Source organism: Eretmochelys imbricata, chromosome 1 (genome assembly GCF_965152235.1).
Source record: "Eretmochelys imbricata isolate rEreImb1 chromosome 1, rEreImb1.hap1, whole genome shotgun sequence".
NCBI lineage: Eukaryota > Metazoa > Chordata > Testudines > Cheloniidae > Eretmochelys > Eretmochelys imbricata.
In genome coordinates this window covers 246381226-246402507 of record NC_135572.1, presented here as the reverse complement: position 1 = coordinate 246402507, position 21282 = coordinate 246381226, and the positions used below count along the sequence as shown (strand labels likewise).

General features: G+C 42.2%; 1 protein-coding gene across 1 annotated transcript in view; it reads left to right on the top strand.

Annotated features, from left to right (window-relative positions):
• PTPRO (protein tyrosine phosphatase receptor type O) overlaps positions 1-21282 on the top strand; it is a 213879-nt gene that overhangs the window by 172717 nt on the left and 19880 nt on the right. The window contains exons 14-19 of the mRNA XM_077807489.1: positions 3012-3144; positions 4584-4704; positions 6910-6978; positions 10747-10830; positions 18314-18349; positions 20358-20439. Of these exons, the coding sequence (XP_077663615.1) occupies positions 3012-3144; positions 4584-4704; positions 6910-6978; positions 10747-10830; positions 18314-18349; positions 20358-20439 (525 nt within the window). The remainder of the gene's footprint in view (positions 1-3011; positions 3145-4583; positions 4705-6909; positions 6979-10746; positions 10831-18313; positions 18350-20357; positions 20440-21282) is intronic.

The following is a 21282-nucleotide window of genomic DNA, read 5'->3' as shown; positions in this document are numbered from 1 at the left end:
CAGGCGGAGACAGAGTGGATGTGAGCTGGGGTGGCGGGGGCACATTTCCAGAATGCCACCCCTAGAAATGTGCCACCCCAAGCACCTGCTTGTTTTGCTGGTGCCTAGAGCCGGCCCTGGCTGGAAGGGATTTTGAGAAGTCATCAAGTCCAGCCCCCTGCACTGAGGCATGTCCAAGTAAACCTAGACCATCCCTGACTAGTGTTTGAACGATATTAGCCTTTTTTACAGCTTCATCACATTGTTGACTCATATTCAATTTGTGATCCACAATAACCCCCAGATCCTTTTCAGCAGTACTTCTACTTAGTCAGTTGTTCCCCATTTTGTAGCTGTGCATTTGATTTTTCCTTCCTAAGTAAAGTACTTTACATTTGTCTTTATTGAATTTCATCTTGTAGAATTCAGACCAATTCTCCAATTTGTCAAGGTCTTTTAAATTCTAATCCTGGCCTCCAAATTGCGTGCAACCCTTCCCAGATTTATGTCACCCACAAATTGTATTAACATATTTTCTACTCCATTATTCAAGTCATCAATAAAAATATTGGATAGAACCAGACCCAGGACTGACCTGCAGAAACCCACTATATAAGCCCTCCCTGATTGATCATGAACTATTAACTACTCTTTCAACTAGTTGTGCACCCACCTTATAGTAATTTCATCTATATTCATAGAATATCAGGGTTGGAAAGGACCTCAAAAGGTCATCTAGTCCAACCCCCTGCTCAAAGCAGGACCAATCCCCAATTTTTGCCCCAGATCCCTAAACGGCCCCATCAAGGATTGAACTCACAACCCTGGGTTTAGCAGGCCAATGTTCAAACCACTGAGCTATCCCTCCCCTCAATTTCCTTAGCTCTCCCTCCCTCCATTTCCTTAGCTCACTTAAGAGAATGTGATGTGGGACTGTCAAAATTCTTGCTAATATCAAGATTTATCACATCTACTACTTCTCCCCTATCCACTAGGCCAGTAATCCTGTCGACACACTGAGTGTCCAGCAGCTCCGTTGACTTCATCAGGAGCCACACGGTGCCTAAATATGGATGTGAAGCCTAACTTTAGGCACTCACTTAACAAAAACCGTTTTGGTCTATGTCAATTGTTAGGATTGAGTCAGTCCAGGTTCGTCATGGGGTTGTTAAAGTAGTGAGGGTAGTTCCATGTCCAGGGCCTACCTCTGGTGAGACTCTCACAAGGGTGCCAGTTGACACGGTTTGTTGACAAGGTTATCTAGCCCTGGGAGGTGTACTGAAAAGATCAACTCGTTTTTCATTAAATTCACCAGTTTTTAATGTTTATCCAGCAAAGTCCCTTTCCCAACCCATCTTCAAATCCCAGGCTAAAAGGCGGGAGGCTCGATTATATTTCTGGTGCCCAGGAGAGGCCTTTTTTGAGAAACTGGTGAAACCATTGCTGTGAGAGCTGGTTGAAAATTTTCTTACCTCTTTTTTAATTTCAGAGAGAAATTGGTTTTGGATTAAATGAATATTTTCATGAGAAATGTTTCCAGAATTATTTTTTTTTTTTTATTTTTTCCATCAGAAAACCAAAAATTGTTCAGGTTTGGGGGTTTCACTTTTTCAACAGTTGATTTTTTTTCACAGAAAATGTTGATGAAAATATATACTTTTTTCATTTTACTCAAAATTCTCCATGAGGGGACACCTCTCCCCCCCCCCCCAAAAAAAAACAAAAAAACCCATCTTCCAACCGGCTTCTGTTGCCATACCAGAGCTGTTCTATGGTCCTTCAGCTAGAAGAGGCATATTCAGCTCCGTTATTCCAGTGCTATCGCATGTGCAGCAGCGTAGCTGATCTCAGAATTGTAGTTCAACAGAGACCCATGCAAAGATAAAAGGAGCTTATAAAGGATCGCAAACCTGTCCAGAACTCCCACTCTCTGTTTTTGTGGCCATTAGAGTTTGCTGCCTAATGTTTCACCAGCAGTGTTCATTAGCCCAGGGCTGTGGATCACAAATACACTCTTAGTTCCCTTTCTAAATTACCAGCTGAAACACCCAACTTATTTTGCCCTATTTTCATATCAATAAACCTCTTTTGATTTTAGCTGATTTGGTAGAAAAAAGGGTTATCAATGAGAACATTCTCTGCAGCTCCACACATTTCTTTTATTGGCTTTCTTTCATCGTATCAGCATTTATGAAACACCTTTTACACTATCCATCAAACACAGAAATAGCCATTAAAACTCTGTACAAAGATTTATAGTGTTTGCAGAGAAGTGTAAATTTCTTGACTAGAAAAGCAAGGCTCAGGGGTCTGATTGCTGTATTAATAAATGTTTATTATCCCTGGGGCTTTACTATGCTCTTCCACTTCAAAAAAGTCACCAGCGGGCAAAGTGCAAAGATACTTGAACTACTCTCCACTGGTGAAGGAGGTACCTCCAAGGAAAGGATGAGGCACATTTGCAAGATGGCATATGGGGAGTTTGCTGCTACTGTAGCTGCTCTGTGGATAAATATGACTTTAGCCTTCAGAGTTGTAGGTCTGGATTAGGCACAAGACCTCCTCATCAATCTCCCCCTGGTACTAGCTAAGATTGCCATCCATTGGTCCAGGAGGAAGAAGCTTGACAGGGAAGTTTTCTATGGCTGTGGGTCCATTTTCCAGTTCCTTGTGGATGCATCTAGGCACAGTTCCTGTGTGTTGCCCCTGCTGACTCCCTGGACAAATTGGAAGAGTGGGTACTGTCCAAGGTTCTCTGCTTGGTTTTCCCCCTCTAGGTCCTTCATTTGGCCTTGAGACCTGCACCTCCATCTCCATTTTTAATTTTTTGCCACCCATAATCAGTTAAGTTTTGGATTCTGTGGCCCTTCCTGCATCTCAGGAGCAGATCTTTCTTTTCATTGCTTTGGTGGGCCCTGCCCACCATCCCAGCACTTAAATAGGCTGGCTTCTTTTGCCAGATCTCAATTCACTTAGAAAACAAGAGTTGAATGAGAGAGACAAACTACAGTGTACTTTTTTCGTATCTTTAGGAACCTGTTACTGTTTCTTCACATGTAGTGACTATCTCCAGCCTACTGCCTGCCACGTCCTACAATTGCAGCGTGACTACCTTCAGCCACAACAGCCCTAGTGTTCCCACCTTCATAGCTGTCTCTACCATGGGTAAGCCGGACTTCGCCAGTTCCACTCTCTATACAGCTATAATGTTTGCCTCTTTGTTCCTTCTGAAGCTGCTTTTCAGGTGTTACCGATACCTAAATTATTTCACTGAAACGTAGCCAGCTCCAGGGTGGAATGGGGCAGCAGCTTTTAAGTGTTAAGTATTAAGTATTGCTGTTACGTATGTTCACCACTAGAGAGTGTGTTTTTTAATCAGTAGTGAAACCCCAATTACTGTGTGTGTTTTAAAATAATTCTATTTTGATTTTAGATTGGGCTTTTTAATTCATAGTCCCTTGCTTCCAGTTTGAAGGAAGACTCTGGGATTACTGCCCGGATGACATCCGTAGAGGAAATCATCCTCACCGTGTCCAGGCAAAATATGGGCAAAGACTCAGTTACTAGGCCGGGGCTCTTCCTCTGTGGTAATGAGGAATGTCTCTTTCTGCCTGAGGTGATCCAGAGATTGAACTGGGAAGAGGTGAAAAGGAAAGGGCAGCTGAATGACCTGGAGAGGTCAGAAACTAAAAAGATGGAGCCACGCCCCTCGAGCATTCTTATGGCTTCTGGGCTCAAATTTACTCGGAGGAAAGAATGCCATTATTGAATCACCATTACCACTTCCTTACAGCTGTGGGTCTCCCATCCAGAATAATCAGTTTCAGTTCTGCTTAGTTAATGAGATCAGACCATAGGATCAGTGACTAAAGCATATCTGACAAGTAATGTTATGACGTAAATGTCAAAGTTCAGCGTGTAGTACTTAGCTTAAACCCCTGTTCTGTTCTAAGGACTGCTTCTGTAGGCACTCTTATAATAGATGGTAAGCTTTACTGAGCAAGGTTACTCCCTTCTTTGGAGCCATCACAATACAAATAATAAATAATAATAATAATGTCCTGTAGAACTAGAAATAAATCTGAAAAAGCAGATGCAAACATACCTGTTAAGAATGTTACTGAGCTTTGACTCTGTCTCTAATTGCAACAAAATATTTTAGGCCAAATTATCTGCTGAAGTAATTCAGTTGTCTTCAGCTGAGTTACCCAAACAGAGAACTGGGCCTTTATGTCAGACTCAGGTTAGAGACTGTGTTGATTATTGCTGGCATACAATGCCACAGATGTTGGAGTGCATTGTAGGAGACTCAGATAAATAAGATACCAATTTTATATACACTTATTCTTTCCTCCTTCCCTACCTTTTTCCTCCTTTTCACTAACATTCATAAAACCTTCCTGTGCAGAGGTTTGCAACTCTGCCACAACCATGTCATTTCCCCTATTGAATTGTATGGGGTCCGTGACCCTAAACCTGCCCTAACATCCACTGATAAGATTTCTCACTCCGAAGATCAACTGAGAAGAATATAAAATTATCATGAAAAAAATACAGGCCATATGTTCTGAAATGAATAACCCAGAGTCATGGTTTGTGTGCAGTTACTGAGATGAATCCCAACATAGTGGTGATCTCTGTGTTAGCCATCCTGAGCATTCTCCTGATTGGACTGCTGCTTGTGACTCTTGTTGTACTCAGGCGGAAACATCTGCAAATGGCCAGGTAGGTCCAGTCTTATTCTAAGTCCAGGAAGCTTTAAAAGAATGGGTAAAATATAATATTGGGTTTTGCTTGTATGGCACATGGTACCCACTGTGCTCACTTGGTGTTTGAGATGTCTGTAAACATAGTACCTCTGAAGATTCCCTGTTCCCCGCTGTTTTTTAGGAGTACAGCTACTACTTGCTTTATCCCTTAGCTATTCTTACTGTTGGATGGAGTTATTAGCCTCAACCTCTGTCTTAATTTGGAGCTGTGTAGGGTTTGGTAAATTGCAAATTCAAGCCATTTTTTAAGGGCTGATTGTCTAAGCAGTCATATTCTCTTGAGTCATTTGATTGTTCAGATTTACTGAATATTAAATGAAATATGAGATGGTTTTAAGACAGGTAAAGATGAATGGTTAATAGAATCCTTAAGATCATCCAGGTTATTTTGCAAAACCATTTAAATTGCTGGGAACACAAAATTTGCTATGCCAGATCAGATAACTAATCCATCAAGACCAGTCTCTCAGTGCCCAGTATTTGTTCCTTCAGACAGAAGAAAGGCACCTTTTCCCCTCCCTCCAAGTACTGCTCTTTACATGTGATGCAGTTCCTTCAGACACCTGCAGCAGCCATCCTATGCCCTGAAGAATGAGATTTGATTTCCTTTATCTAGTGTTGTAGCTCACAGTTCACCTCTTGTCTGAGTTATATCCTTGACTGGCTAGCTAAACTGGGTGGCTAAGCACCCAGATCCTCTGTATGTAGTTCTGTGACTGGAAGGTTTGCAGGTCTGAGCCTTGGGAGTCTCCGTTCTCTTATAATCCAGAACCATAATGTGTGTGTGAAATAATACATTTAAATTGAATTTTTCCTTCAAAGTCAGAAAATCAAGTAATGTCACTTCAGAGGGTCACTTTAAAGAACTTGCTTGCTGATTACACAACAGATTGTTGCATTTCATGCATCAAGTCTTTGCTATATACTCCATGCAAATGAATTTACCCCATCACCTAGATTTTCATAGGACCCCTTTCAATGCATTGTTTGTTACTTTTGCATATAGCTGGTTCTGTGAAAACCCAGATTCTCTTCCCTAGTTAACTATCATGCACGCAGCCCATGGCTATTTCTTTCTCATTTTCTCTACCACAAGAGGAATTTAAAAAAAAAAAAAAAGAACTATACACTTGCATGTAATCATTTTTAAAGCAAACAAGCAAAAATACTGAACATTCGGTTTTTCATTTGATGTTGAGAAGGTCAAAGGTTGGTTTTGTGGTTAAAGCACTGGAATAAAGACTCCAGTCCTGGCCTTGCCACACATTGCCTTTGTGGTATTAGGCAAGTCATTTAAACACTATGCCTCAATTTCTCCATTGGTGAAATGGGGATAATGCTTCCTTACCTCCTAGGGGTGATGTAAGGACAAATACAGTATACTCCTGATTATTTGAAGAGCATGGGGGACACAGATTTTATTCAGATAATTGAGAGGACAGGAGCCATTCAGCGGTGGGATGGCCTCCCCCACAGCCAGGGTCTTGTCATCCTCCTTGAGCTCCTGGCTGAGGGGCTCTGCTCTGCCCTGATCACTCACTTCAGTGACCGCAGGGCTGCAGAGGGCTCCCTCCACTGCCGCAGGAGCCAATCAGCAGTAGGGTGATTCATTATCCTCTGCCTCACAGTCCTTGCTGGGGGTCTCTGCTCTATTATCCAAACCTCCACATTATCCAGATCCCTTCCTTGTCCCCCTGCATGAGATACATGCTTCAGGGGGCATGTGTGTCATACTGGGGGGACAAGGAAGGAATTCGGATAATGCAGAGGCTCCGACAATAGGATTTCATATGAACAGGAGAATACTGCACTTGGCAGGTGCTCTGAAACTATGGAGATTGGTGCCATGTACATCCCTAGACAGAAGTCAATTTTGACAACTTTTTTCTCATCTTATTCTTGAGGCAGAATATTAGGAAGCTTGATCTCAGGAGATGGTGAGCACCCACTACTTCTAAAGGGTCGCATCCAGACATGGCTTACGATGGTGCAGATCCACTGACTTCAGTTGAGCTTCACCCAGCAAGTTCAGCCCTTGCTTCAGTGGGAGGCCTGGATACACACCACCTTTTAGAATCAGGCTCTTAATGATCTGTATTAGGGCAAGCATTATGTTTGTCCAGCAATAATAACCTTGAACTCAATGGTCTTCCTGAAACAGGGAGTGTGGGGCTGGAACCTTTGTCAATTTTGCTTCATTGGAGAGAGATGGAAAACTTCCATATAACTGGTGAGTTAAATACTGCTACCTCCATGCTTCCCCTCCCCGCATTCCTTTTCTCACGAGCTACCTTCGTTGGCAAGTCTGACTTTTATGTTCTTATGTTTTTGTTATATGATCACTAGTGCATTTAACATGAAGCAAAGCTAGCTTATTTTTGGTTTTGTTTTGTCTTTTATTTGACTGAATGGTGGCCCAGGACCATGTCTTTTGTCATAAACTATTTTTTAGTAGGAAATGAGGATGCACAACATATTCTAACTGGGCTAGATGCATTTTTTTTTCTTTCCCTGACACACATTCTGTATATTTCCTAAAATAACAAAGGGGTAGAGGGCTGATCTATAAATCCATTAGCAGCTCTATGGAGATGTATTAATGTCAAGCAGTGAGGCTGCTCTTAATAGATCATCAGCTAACAATTCTGTTCACAGAAATACAAGCCCCAGTGCCATTAGTTATTTTTCCTTTGTATTTGGAACAAGGCCAAGCTAGCTCAAATCGCCCTTGCAACTTTGTGCTCAGTGTTGCTGGGGTGTTTGGAAGCAAAACACACCCAGTCAGGTCTGGAAAACCATCTGCAGAAACAGCAGGCATTGATTAGTTACTCCATTCCATCAATAGTTCCATCACTCCCTGAGAGGTGTTAGAGCAAATAAATCCACCCTATTAGCTTCCATCGAGGCAAAATGGGCCCTAGTGATTTCCCTATTGTCTGCTGATGTTGTGATTCTTCTTCATGTTCCCGATAGTTCAGTGGTGCTGCTAACTGACTTGTTTACTGTTTTGGGAAGTTATTGTCAGCAACCCCAAAAAAGCCAAACATGAGTAGCTTCCAAAGCTGGCCAAAATACAGTGTTCAAAAAATGCCACCAAACTCCATAGGGAAAAGAAACTAAGTGCTTCAGTTTTTCCACTCGTGGTTCAGTTTTGAATGTGAACGGGGTTGGAATGAGGAATTGGTGGACCTGGAACTGTTTCTATGATCTCACGGGGTGTAGGCTGCCAGCAAGGATGGGATTAAATGGATTGCTACTGCACCAAAACAAGCTTTTTGCTAATAAGCACACAAACTGAACTAACAATCCCAGCACAGCCTGTCAATACCTAACAGTGCTGCTAATTAACTACATATTGAACAAGCTTCACTTGCTTGGTGTAGCTTTAATAGCCAGCCATACTGAGTACATGCTAATCTCCTTCTCAGCTTCTCTTATTTGGAATATGTTAATTGCAGCCCAGGCAGAAGCTCAAACACTCCTGTAAATTAAAAATTCACACTGGAATCAAATTACTAAAATAGCAACAGATATTAAAAACAGAAAGGGCTTTTGGGGGGAGAATTCATTGTTAGATTTGCATGAGTAAGTGTGACCATTCTTGTTGCTTGAGTTATCATCTGCATGAATTCTCAAAGATTATACCTGTTTAGTATTTGACCAGTTTAAGGCAATGGGGCCAAATCTTGAGGTCCTCACTTCAGTGCGAGTTTTGCCTGAAATGGTCACTATAAACAAAGATAGGAATTCCAATCATATTAGCTTGTGGTTTGATGGACACTTGTCCTGTTTGATATCAGAGGATGAAAGGAAACATCGACTAGACTGTTCCGTCTGCCTCTGTGGGCAGATGGGATGAAGACCTGCAAATCCCCGACCCTGGGGATGTGGAAGGGAAGAGGGTTGCGTTAGCAACAACATCTGCTCCTACTCCCAGGCCCTGTGGAAGGCCCTCTGTGAAAATAGAGGCTTGCTTGTGAAGAGACCCACTTTGTCCCCACACCAGTCCCACAGGGTTCCTCTCAACTATTAAGGATTAAGGACCTGATCTTATAAACACATAAGCACATGCTTAATTTTAAGCAAGTATGTAGTCTTCATGTCAGTGGTATTGCTCATGTGCTTAGAGTAAATCATGTGCTTAAGTGTTTGCAAGATTGGTGCCTAAACTAGTGTTAACTTTACTGCTCTCCCAGTCCATGCTTCATAGCTGCCTGGAGGATGGGTTGTATGGGCAGCATCACCAGGTGAGTTCTGGGCAGCATGTTTCCCTGGCCCCCAGGCAGACTTGTATCTGACAGACACACACACACACCACCCCCATCTGTAAAAATCGCTCTAGATTTTGGGCCCAACAAACTCTCCAGCACCCTTTATTTGCTGCAGCAGCAGCAGCAACAACAAAAAGTAAGATATTTCCTGGAGTTTCCACTTCCCTACGTGGGGTTTTCCTGTGTAGTGTCTCATAGAATATCAGAGTTGGAAAGGACCTCAGGAGATCATCTAATCCAACCCCCTACTCAAAGCAGGACCAATCCCCAATTTTTTTTTGCCTCAAATCCCTAAATGGCCCCTTCAAGGATTAAACTCACAACCCAAGGTTTAGCAGGCCAATGCTCAAACCACTGAGCTATCCCTCCCCCCAGACTGGATGATTTGGGTTAGGGTCACTTACGGCAGACACAGCTTGATTTTCACTCTCTCTCTGGTGCGCACACATGCACACTCTTGCTCAAACACACACACATGTGCCCAGCTCACGAAAGCTTATGCGCAAATAAATTTGTTAGTCTCTAAGGTGCCACAAGTCCTCCTTTTCTTCTTACCACAGACAAAGGCAGTGTCCATTCTTTGTTCCTGTTTTAGAGTAGTCAGGCATAGGTCAGCAGTATTACTTCTGGGAATTGCCAGACATTCATGATAAGCCAAATCACAAAATTCTTACTCAGTTCAAGCTCCCATTGATTGAATGAGTGCAGGATCTATCAGTTTCATTAAGAGTTAATGTTTGCAATGTACTTTGATTATACAAGACCAAATTCTACTAAGTGCTGTAAAGCCAGAGTAACTCCTGTATTAACTGAGTTTCTTTGGATTTACACCTGTGTAAGTCAGAGCAAAATTTGGTCCATAACACACAAATATAAATGTAAAGGGTTATTTTGTATCTAAAACTTATGTTTAATAGTAGTGAAATCTGCCATAAATAATTACCCACAGAAACAACAGAAATAAACTGAATTTAGCAAAGGAACAAATAGAACTTTGCTGGAAACCATTGAGGAATAATGTATGGTGACTATTTAAGACTTGGTATTGCCTATTAGTGGTATTGCCTTTGCAGTTTCAAGGTCATTTGCAGAAATCTAACTCAACAGGACTGAGAAGGTATATGGACCCGATCCCTTGACACTCATACACATATTCCCACTGAAGCCAATGGGACTACTTGCCAGAACAAGTTTTGCAAATTCGGGCTATATAATAGCTATATTTAGCTGAAAATGAAATGTAACTCCCTTGAAATACCCTAAATACTGTAAACTAGAGCAATATAAATGATGACAAAGTTGCGGGTGAGATTTTAAAGGCACCTTAGTGACTTTAGGCACTGCTGAAAATCCCACCCTGAGTTCACATGGAGCATCTTTACCTGGCACCATTACATCCATTAACATTGCTTTAAAATATTGGGCTTAAATCTACACTGCCTTGCACTCTGTGTAGTTATTTGCACTACTGTAAAATGCTCCCATCCAGTTGTGTATAATTTTACACTCACTTTGAACAGGTATAAATTACTACACAAGCTGCAGGATCATGGAGTACCAGTGCCATGGAATCTAATAATTTTCACGTTTAACAGAGTAACAGGAATTTTTTATCCTATTAACTAACCTCTATTATGCAATTGACTGAGCTCCTGAGTTTAGTTTGTCTTACTAACTCTCCTCACTTTTTTTTCATCTTTATATATGTTATCTATTAATGCTCACAGGCGTAGAAGTGTATTTGCTTTCCTAACTCTGCTACCCTCATGCCTCTGGACTGATTATCTTTTGGCATTTTATATTAATCCTTGGTAAGTGATTTTACTTGTTTTTCCCTATGCAATAGCTAAACCATATTAATTTCCCAATACATGAAAAATGTGTTCTTTTGTTTTCAAATGGTTGGAAGTTCTTGAAGTTACAATAATTTTCATGTGCTGAAATGTGGACTGGAGAGTGTGTGTGTGTCAAAATACATGCTATTTGCTTCACATTTTGCTTGTTTATGCTCCTACCCATTTTGTTACTTAAAAAGAAAATTTTGTAGACGTCACTCTCACACACTTCATTATTGTCCCTATGCAACTTTTATGACTTTATTACAAACCCCCTTGTAACTTTTGCTTCATCCACTTGCTGATTGCCTGATGATGCTTTCTGCTGCTGTCTCCTCTTACTAATTGCTTGGTGTTAGCTCACCTGTCTAAATCCAAAACAAACCATTTGTTTTTAAAGGTGCAATCTTTCTCCACCAAACTCAATAGGCATTTTGCTGTTGGGAGCAAAAACTGGCCCAGAATTTGTACAGCAAATGCTTTGAGCTAGCTCTCCCCAACCATAATAAATGGGTCACACTTGAAATTAAGGTTCCATTTATAAAGGATTAATAAATGATTGATGTTTTGATAAATAGCTAATCAATTGATTTAGATCCAAAGGCTTCTTACAACCCTGGCTTATAATCCTCTCCAACATCTTTAATTGCTGTGTTTATAAACAGCCATAACATGGACCACCCATGTCTGTAGCTTGCTTATAACATATAAAATCATAAATGAAATCTTAATATATGTATGACCAAGAAGTTTTTACTTAATGGGAGGGAGTTTGTGCCCCTCTAGATCTGAAATCAAAGTGATGCCTCTCCTGTTTGGTACTAAAATCAAGAGAATGGCTCTCTCTCGCTGTTGCCAAAATCTTTTACCAGGATGGTAGCAGTATTCGTGTGGAGCGGCAGTGCCCAGTTAAGTTAGTCAGAGGAATATACTATACAAGGATTGTGGAGACGAAGTATCATCTCTGGTTTTGTTGCATATTTAAAAACACTCATCTAAATTGGGATTGGATCCAGATAAAGTAAACTTTTTGATTACTAGAGAAAGGGGAAGCCGATGGGAGTTTTGCCATTGACTTCTATAAGAGCAGGAGCAAAGCCTCCAAAAAGCACTCAGGGCCTGGTACTCCTTTGACCTGCCCCTTGTGTCAGGGTGCTGGAACAAGTTGTATAGTGGGGGTGCTCAGAGTCATTGAACCAAACTGTAAGCCAGGGTGTGTGGCAGCACCCTCCGCACCCCTAGTCCCAGCACCTATGCTTTGTGTAGTCATTTATACAAGTCCAAAGTGGATATAACATGATATCGAATCAGGATAATAGTATTCTACACCCATGCTGCACTGTGTAAATTACCACACAAGGTGCGGCACTGTGGTGAATCAGGCCTTCAGAGTGTTAGATTATTTTTTACTAAGCCTATGTTAAGCCTATAATGTAAATGGAATATCAGCATGAAATGAAATCTGTTGTTTCAAGCGTCCTCGTTTTACATGCAATTTGTTTATGACATTTTGTGAATACTCAGCAGCCATTGCAATGTAAAGTAACAAAAGACTCTTGAGATTCTGAAAGCTTAATAAATGTTTTCTGTTTGTCTCATGGGGTATGGATGTCAATCATCTGTTTTATGTGCCTATTGAAGTGTTCCTTGGAGATTTCCTAGAAGCACTCCCATCATGGCAGCACTTAATATTTTTCTTTTTTAATTAATCCTATATGCCAATCTTTCAGATTTACCCTAGTCACAAGGGATAACAAAAGTTGTATTTCGATAGCCTGGATGAATTCATTTTTAAGACTTCTTTGGCAAAACTACCATTAAGGTGTAAAATAAATGTTTCAGGGGTATGGGTATGGGTATAGTCAAGGTGCACACATGTCAGTGTCTAAATAGCAAAAAGTTATTTCAAGTTAGATAGATAATGGTATATATTGTATTACATAGTAGTTGTTCCACACCGGTGTAGAAATGTTATTGGCATAGCTATGTTAACTCTGCAGACGCATCATCTGTTATGAATGAAAATAGATTGTTACAATACAACAAGAAGTTACTGGGCCAGAGTAGAAGCTGATGTAGTAGGAGCTGATCTAGAAACTTTTCTTGAGAGGGAATTATTTAGAAAGAAAACAAGCAGTTTTTGCTTCATTCTTTTTTGTTGTTGTTGTTGTTGTTGTTTTATGAAAAAAATCAGAACAAATTTTTTAGAAACCTGTTTAAAACTTTTGTTCATTTCCAAAAAATATGTTTTGACTTTTTGGGGTGTTTCCCCCTTCCTCTTATCCTTTTTAGCTTTTGAAACCTCCCACCCCCCACCCACACACACACTTTTAATACCTCTGGAGATGAAAGGAGGGAAAACTTAAATTTTCTTTTTTTAATTTCCTCTGTATTTTTCCTTGCTATTTCAAAACATTTTTTGAAAATATCAAAATATTATTGTTGTTGTTTTAAAAAAGCATTTTGAATTTGTTTTTTAAAAAAATGAAAAAAATCATCAAAATATTTTTCCCTGAAAAATTTAGTTTTCCCATTTTGGGATTTTAAAAAAATCTAATTTCAACCAATCTTAGCTAGTGTGAACTGGTTTAGCCAAGAGTATCTAGCAATCACTTGATTATGACCATGAAATAAAAAAGTTTTAACTTTATTATAGCAGCACATGCTTAAGGGCAGATATCACTAAAGGCCCAGAAAAAGTATTTAACACTTCTGAGGGGCCTTTTAGGAAGCAAAAATTTGTTCAAGCTGTCTGATTGTCTTAGCAAACATGATCAATAGTTCTTAGAAACTGTAGATAAATTAATTCAGAATGTGCTCATTTGGACATGTAATTTGACTGGTTAACATTGTTCCAGCGAGACAAGCTTTCAAGCTTACACAGAGTTCTTCTTCAGGTCTTCTTTAGTGTAGTGAATCATCACATATTAGAACTGTTTTCAGACAGACTTGAGCCAGGGCTCCTTGTCTGGAACAATATGTAAGGTATGATGGTGGTTAGTATATTGCACTTTTTATTTCTATTCTTAAATATTACCTTGCTTAACTCATTCATTTCCTACTCCTGTTGAAATCTGTGGGATATTTGCCATTGCCTTCATTGTGGAAGTAGAGGATCATTCCTCATTCTGATTATGTGGTGTATGTGAAATGCCATGTACAGGCTAGAATTTCTTCACCTCATGTGTGTTTGGAAAGGGTTGCCAGGGGCTTCCGATCCTTGCACACCTGTGTAGGGCTAGGTATAGTCTCAGTCCTTGTGTTTCTTTCATCTGTGTGGTGACACTAGCTTTCCTAGAGGAGATAGGATCAGGTGAGGCAGGGACAGAGCTGAAGTGACTGAATCATAGAATATCAGGGTTGGAAGGGACCTCAGAAGGTCATCTAGTCCAACCCCCTGCTCAAAGCAGGACCGATCCCCAAATAAATCATCCCAGCCAGGGCTTTGTCAAGCCTGACCTTAAAAACTTCTAGGGAAGGAGATTCCACCACCTCCCTACGTACGCATTCCAGTGTTTCACCACCCTCGTAGTGAAAAAGTTTTTCCTAATATCCAACCTAAATCTCCCCCACTGCGACTTGAGACCATTACTCCTTGTTCTGTCATCTGCTACCACTGAGAACAGTCTAGAGCCATCCTCTTTGGAACCCCCTTTCAGGTAGTTGAAAGCAGCTATCAAATCCCCCCTCATTCTTCTCTTCTGAAGACTAAACATCCCCAGTTCCCTCAGCCTCTCCTCATAAGTCATGTGTTCCAGACCCCTAATCATTTTTGTTGCCCTCCGCTGGACTCTTTCCAATTTTTCCACATCCTTCTTATAGTGTGGGGCCCAAAACTGGACACAGTACTCCAGATGAGGCCTCACCAATGTCGAATAGAGGGGAATGATCACGTCCCTCGATCTGCTAGCAATGCCCCTACTTATACATCCCAAAATGCCATTGGCCTTCTTGGCAACAAGGGCACACTGTTGACTCATATCCAACTTCTCGTCCACTGTAACCCCTAGGTCCTTTTCTGCAGAACTGCTGCCGAGCCATTCGGTCCCTAGTCTGTAGCGGTGCATTGGATTCTTCCGTCCTAGGTGCAGGACTCTGCACTTGTCCTTGTTGAACCTCATCAGATTTCTTTTGGCCCAATCCTCCAATTTGACTAGGTCCCTCTGTATCCTATCCCTACCCTCCAGCGTATCTACCACTCTTTCCAGTTTAGTGTCATCTGCAAACTTGCTGAGGGTGCAATCCACACCATCCTCCAGATCATTTATGAAGATATTGAACAAAACCGGCCCCAGGACCAACCCCTGGGACACTCCACTTGATACCGGCTGCCAACTAGACATGGAGCCATTGATCACTACCCGTTGAGCCCGACAATCTAGCCAGCTTTCTATCTACCTTATAGTCCATTCATCCAGCCCATACTTCTTTAACTTGCTGACAAGAATACTGTGGGAGACCGTGTCGAAAGCTTTGCTAAAGTCATGGAACAACACGTCCACTGCTTTCCCTTCATCCACAGAGCCAGTTATTTCATCATAGAAGGCAATTATATTAGTCAGGCATGACTTGCCCTTGGTGAATCCATGCTGAGTGTTCCTGATCATTTTCCTCTCCTCTAAGTGCTTCAGAATTGATTCCTTGAGGACCTGCTCCATGATTTTTCCAGGGACTGAGGTGAGGCTGACTGGCCTGTAGTTCCCAGGATCTTCCTCCTTCCCTTTTTTAAAGATGGGCACTACATTAGCCTGTTTCCAGTCATCTGGGACCTCCCCCGATGGCCATGAGTTTTCAAAGATAATGGCCAATGGCTCTGCAATCACATCCGCCAACTCCTTTAGCACTCTCGGATGCAACGCATCCGGCCCCATGGACTTGTGCTCGTCCAGCTTTTCTAAATAGTCCCGAACCACTTCTTTCTCCACGGAGGGCTGGTCACCTCCTCCCCATGCTGTGCTGCCCAGTGCAGTAGTCTGGGAGCTGACCTTGTTAGTGAAGACAGAGGCAAAAAAAGCATTGAGTACATTAGCTTTTTCCACATCCTCTGTCACTAGGTTGCCTCCCTCATTCAGTAAGGGGCCCACACTTTCCTTGACTTTCTTCTTGTTGCTAACATACCTGAAGAAACCCTTCTTGTTACTCTTAACATCTCTTGCTAGCTGCAACTCCAGGTGTGATTTGGCCTTCCTGATTTCACTCCTGCAAGCCCAAGCAATATTTTTATACTCATCCCTGGTCATTTGTTCAATCTTCCACTTCTTGTAAGCTTCTTTTTTGTATTTAAAAGCAGCAAGGATTTCACTGTTAAGCCAAGGTGGTCGCGTGCCATATTTACTATTCTTTCTACACATCGGGATGGTTTGTCCCTGTAACCTCAATAAGGATTCTTTAAAATACAGCCAGTTCTCCTGGACTCCTTTCTCCCTCATGTTATTCTCCCAGTGGATCGTGCCCATCAGCTCCCTGAGGGAGTCAAAGTCTGCTTTTCTGAAGTCCAGGGTCTGTATTCTGCTGCTCTCCTTTCTTTCTTGTGTCAGGATCCTGAACTCGACCATCTCATGGTCACTGCCTCCCAGGTTCCCATCCACTTTTGCTTCCCCTACTAGTTCTTCCCAGTTTGTGAGCAGCAGGTCAAGAAGAGCTCTGCCCCTAGTTGGTTCCTCCAGCACTTGCACCAGGAAATTGTCCCCTACATTTTCCAAAAACTTCCTGGATTGCCTGTGCACCGCTGTATTGCTCTCCCAGCAGATATCAGGATGATTGAAGTCTCCCATGAAAACCAGGGCCTGCGATCTAGTAACTTCTGCGAGTTGCCAGAAGAAAGCCTCGTCCACCTCATCCCCCTGGTCTGGTGGTCTATAGTAGACTCCCACCACGACATCACCCTTGTTGCTCACACTTCTAAACTTAATCCAGAGACTCTCAGGTTTTTCTGCAGTTTCATACTTGAGCTCTGAGCAGTCATACTGCTCCCTTACATACAGTGCAACTCCCCCACCTTTTCTGCCCTTTCTGTCCTTCCTGAACAGCTTATATCCATCCATGACGTACTCCAGTCATGTGAGTTATCACACCAAGTCTCTGTTATTCCAATCACATCATAATTCCTTGACTGTGCCAGGACTTCCAGTTCTCCCTGCTTGTTTCCCAGACTTTGTGCATTTGTATATAGGCACTTGAGGTAACCTGCTGATCACCCCCCTTTCTCAGTATGAGGCAGGAGCCCTCCCCTCTCACGCGCTCCTGCTCATGCCTCCTCCTGGTATCCCACTTCCCCACTTACCTCAGGGCTTTGGTCTCATTCCCCCGGTGAACTTAGTTTAAAGCCCTCCTCACTAGGTTAGCCAGCCTGCTTGCGAAGATGCTCTTCCCTCTCTTCGTTAGGTGGAGCCCGTCTCTGCCTAGCACTCCTTCTTGGAACACCATCCCATGGTCAAAGAATCCAAAGCCTTCTCTCCGACACCACCTGTGTAGCCATTCGTTGACTTCCACGATTCGACGGTCTCTACCCAGGCCTTTTCCTTCCACGGGGAGGATGGACGAGAACACCACTTGCACCTCAAACTCCTTTATCCTTCTTCCCAGAGCCACATAGTCCGCAGTGATCCGGTCAAGGTCATTCTTGGCAGTATCATTGGTGCCCACGTGAAGAAGCAGGAAGGGCTGATGGGCTTGATGAGTCTCGGCAGTCTCTCCGTCACATCACGAATCTTAGCTCCTGGCAAGCAGCAGACTTCTCGGTTTTCCCGGTCGAGGCGGCAGATAGATGACTCAGTTCCCCTGAGGAGAGAGTCCCCGAACACCACCACCTGCCTCCTTCTCTTGGGAGCGGTGGTTGTGGAACCCCCAACCCTAGGAGAGTGCATCCCATGCCTTCCAATCGGTGGAGTCTCCTTCTGCTCCCTTCCCTCAGACGTATCATCTGGTCCACTCTCCGCATTAGTACCTATGGAGAGAACATGAAAATGGTTACTTACCTGTATCTGCCCTGCTGGTTGTTCCCCTTTTTTCTTCTAGACTGCTAGGGAACTTTATGCTGCAATTTATAAAGGGATGTAGCAGGCTAATTTGGCTTGCATTTCTGGAGGGATTATGCTAGGCTCAGGCAGAAGGGGTGAAATTTGGGCCCTTTGAAGTGAGTTAAAAAATTCCCATTGACTTCAGTATAATCAGGATTTCACCCAAGGTCTCTGAACATGGTTTCCTGTGTGCAGTCTCTCCTTCTCCAAAATGCAGGCAGTGCCTTAACACCATAGGGTAAAATCCGTAGGGAGTTTTGCCATTGACTTCAAAGAGGTCAGCTTTCCACCCACACTCCTGACTTACGTATTAAGGCAATCATAAAACCTATACATTCAATTCAGATGGAAACAAGTTCAATTTTGACAGTGGGACTAATTTTTAATCAAGTCCAGATGATGAGTTATACTGAAAAAAGCTGTGTTTGTCTGCCTTACAGGAGTAAAAATGGATTAAAGAAGAGGAAGCTGACCAAGTATGTGACTTTTTGATATTTAAATAATATTTTAAAAAAATTAATAGTCACATTAGACTGAACAATAATTTTTATGATTATAGGCAATATGGTGTTATGGTTGCAGAGATAAATATTCTTCATTCTGGTAAATACCTCCAGAGAGAGATTGTATCAAGAGATGTCTGGAAGCACATGGCAAGAGATAATTACACTAAATCAGCGGTTCTCAAACTGTGGGTCAGGACCCTATTTTAATGGGGTCGCCAGGGCTGGCTTAGACTTGCTGGGGCTCGGGGCTGAGCCGAAGCCTGAGGGATTCAGTCCTGGGCAGCGGGCTCAGGCTACAGGCCTCCGGGCTGGGGATGAAGCCCTTGGGCTTTGGCTTTGACCCCTTCCCCACCCAGGGCAGTGGGGCTCGGGCTTTGGCTCTGGCTCCCGCACCCGGGGGAATCAGGCAGGAATCAGGCGGACTCAGGCTTCAGTCCTCCCTCCTGGGGCCGCATAGTAATTTGTGTTGTCAGAAGGGGGGTGGGGTCACAGCGCAATGAAGTTTGAGAACCCCTGCACTAAATCAAGAGTACCCTGTGTTTTGTTGTATCTTTTCAACAGCTAGGTTGTGGTAAAAGAGCTCCTGACTGATAGAAAATTAACCACTGGGGAAAGATCAGTTATGCTAAATTAGAAATTCCAACAGGGCCTTTCCTCATTTAAAAATGAAAAACTGGAACGGATCTGTTTGTACTGCAGTTTCCTTCTTGATGTCAGGCTCTGATGGCAGTTGCTGTTGTGTATTAGATCATTAATGTTAAATAGGTAAAGAGAAGTAATTATCCGGAGATAAAAGACAGTTCCTTGGTGGCATATTGCTTCAAGTACATGAACAGATTATTGTGTACATGCTTCAGTATTTTGTAAATTAAAACATGATAATTACGCGAGGGAAACTGCTTGTATTTCATTATTTAAGGTGTTAATCTAATGACTAATTCTTTAGCCTGAACTCGGGGCCTGATCCTCAGCTGGGGTAAACAGGCATAGCTCCATCAGAGTCAATAAAGCCAGGCCAGTTTATACCAGTTGAAGATCTGGCCCAATATGTTTGTGCTCCATTATCTTCGATGGGCATTGTGCCCACGTATGCTAGAGTAGAATTTGGCTTCTAATGTCAAACATGGCAAACACCTGAACTTCTCAAAGCCAATCGTGAAAATATTTGTTGCTCTGGGGCTGAAATTTTCATATTTTACATCATAGACCTTGTCTGACCCAAATTCAGGCCTGTGTGTGGATGGACCCACCAATGAAACCTATTAATGGCTTGTGTGATTATGGTGCACATGAAATTTAAATGTGTGTGTTTACCAGATAGTTCCCCCTTTATGAAAGGGATTTTTACGTCACTAAGTCAGTTCAAGTGAGCGGCTTTTGCTGCCATCCAGGAAGTAGTGCCCATGTATTGTAATTAGAGATGACCAGAACATAAACCCTGGATGTGACCATCTGAACTCTGATGGGACTTAGAATCGGGATCCAAATCTGGCATCCCACGCTCATTTTTAATTGAAATGGAGATTTCAATCAGAGCTATAACTAGAGGGTCCCCTTTAAGACAGTTTGATCTGAAGGGTCAAGAGTTGGTAGCTCTCCTGACTCTCCATTCTATGTTCCATTGCCAGTGGGCCAAATCCTGCATCCTAAATCAGGCAAAATTCAAACTGAAACCAATGGGAATTTTGCCTCAAGATGGACTGCAGAATTTAGCTTAATGACGTGGGTAGATTTATCCTATTAGCCGCAGTTGCCCACATGGCTACAATACAGTACATGTAATCACAGGTAAATGATTCATCGGACAGTATGTGTCACATTTCAGGTACACAAGCTTCCATCTTTTGCAAGCTCTGTCCCAGGTATAATTACGTAGTAGAATACAATGTTAAAAATAGAGATTAGTGAATTGTTAGTACTCAAAAACAAAACAAACCTATTTAAGAAATTAATTTCTTTTCTGTGTGTTTTTGAAAAGCCCTGTCCAGCTGGATGACTTTGATGGCTACATCAAGGATATGGCCAAAGATTCAGATTATAAATTTTCTCTGCAATTTGAGGTATGTATATGGAGATGACAGCTCCTAGCTGCCTCTCCCAAATTGGACGACTATTTATGCCAAACTGCAAGAACCTGATGGGTGGTATGAGTGTGGCATTCAGACTCACACGTCTGTTGTAGCATAGACCAGGTGGCAGCCTAAGTTGACTGCAATGCATTTTTAAAATGAAAAACGGCACTGGTGACAACCAAATCTTCTGAAACAAAGGGACAGTTTACTGGGAAGACATGGTCTTGTCTGACTAGTTTATTTCCCCAGTGCTAAAAATGCAAGATTGTCAAGTGAAGACAAAAGGGAACAACAAACACTGGGTGGAATCTTGGATCTGTTGATCATAGTAGCAAAACTCCATTTGACTTGATAGGGTTAGGATTCCACCCACTGTTCTCTCAGGTGGCACACATTGTCTCCATCTCATTTATGATCATATGTTACAGAATATTTTAGATTGATTATTTAAGGTAATGAATAGTAATTATATAAATCTCAGGATCAAAAGCAGCTGAGAGTTGTCGGTAATTGAGGAAACGTTACTGAAATCTAGCTCAGATGGTGACACCATCTGATAGCTGTTCAGTGGCCTATGTAGAATGAGTTTGGTAGGTCAGAACAAAATCATCAGAATAGGTGACAGTAACTGACAAACCTACTGACAGTCTCATCAGGGTAGCCAAAAGTTGAACGGGCATGGAGACCAGACTTCCCTCCCCACTCTTAGAAGTGGTCGCCCAGGTATGAGCCAAATGATGAGATATTACAAGGAAACTTGCTGTATCTGTAGTGTCCGTAAATAAAGTGCTTTGGAGTCCAGGGCTGTCAGAAGCATTATTCACAAACCAT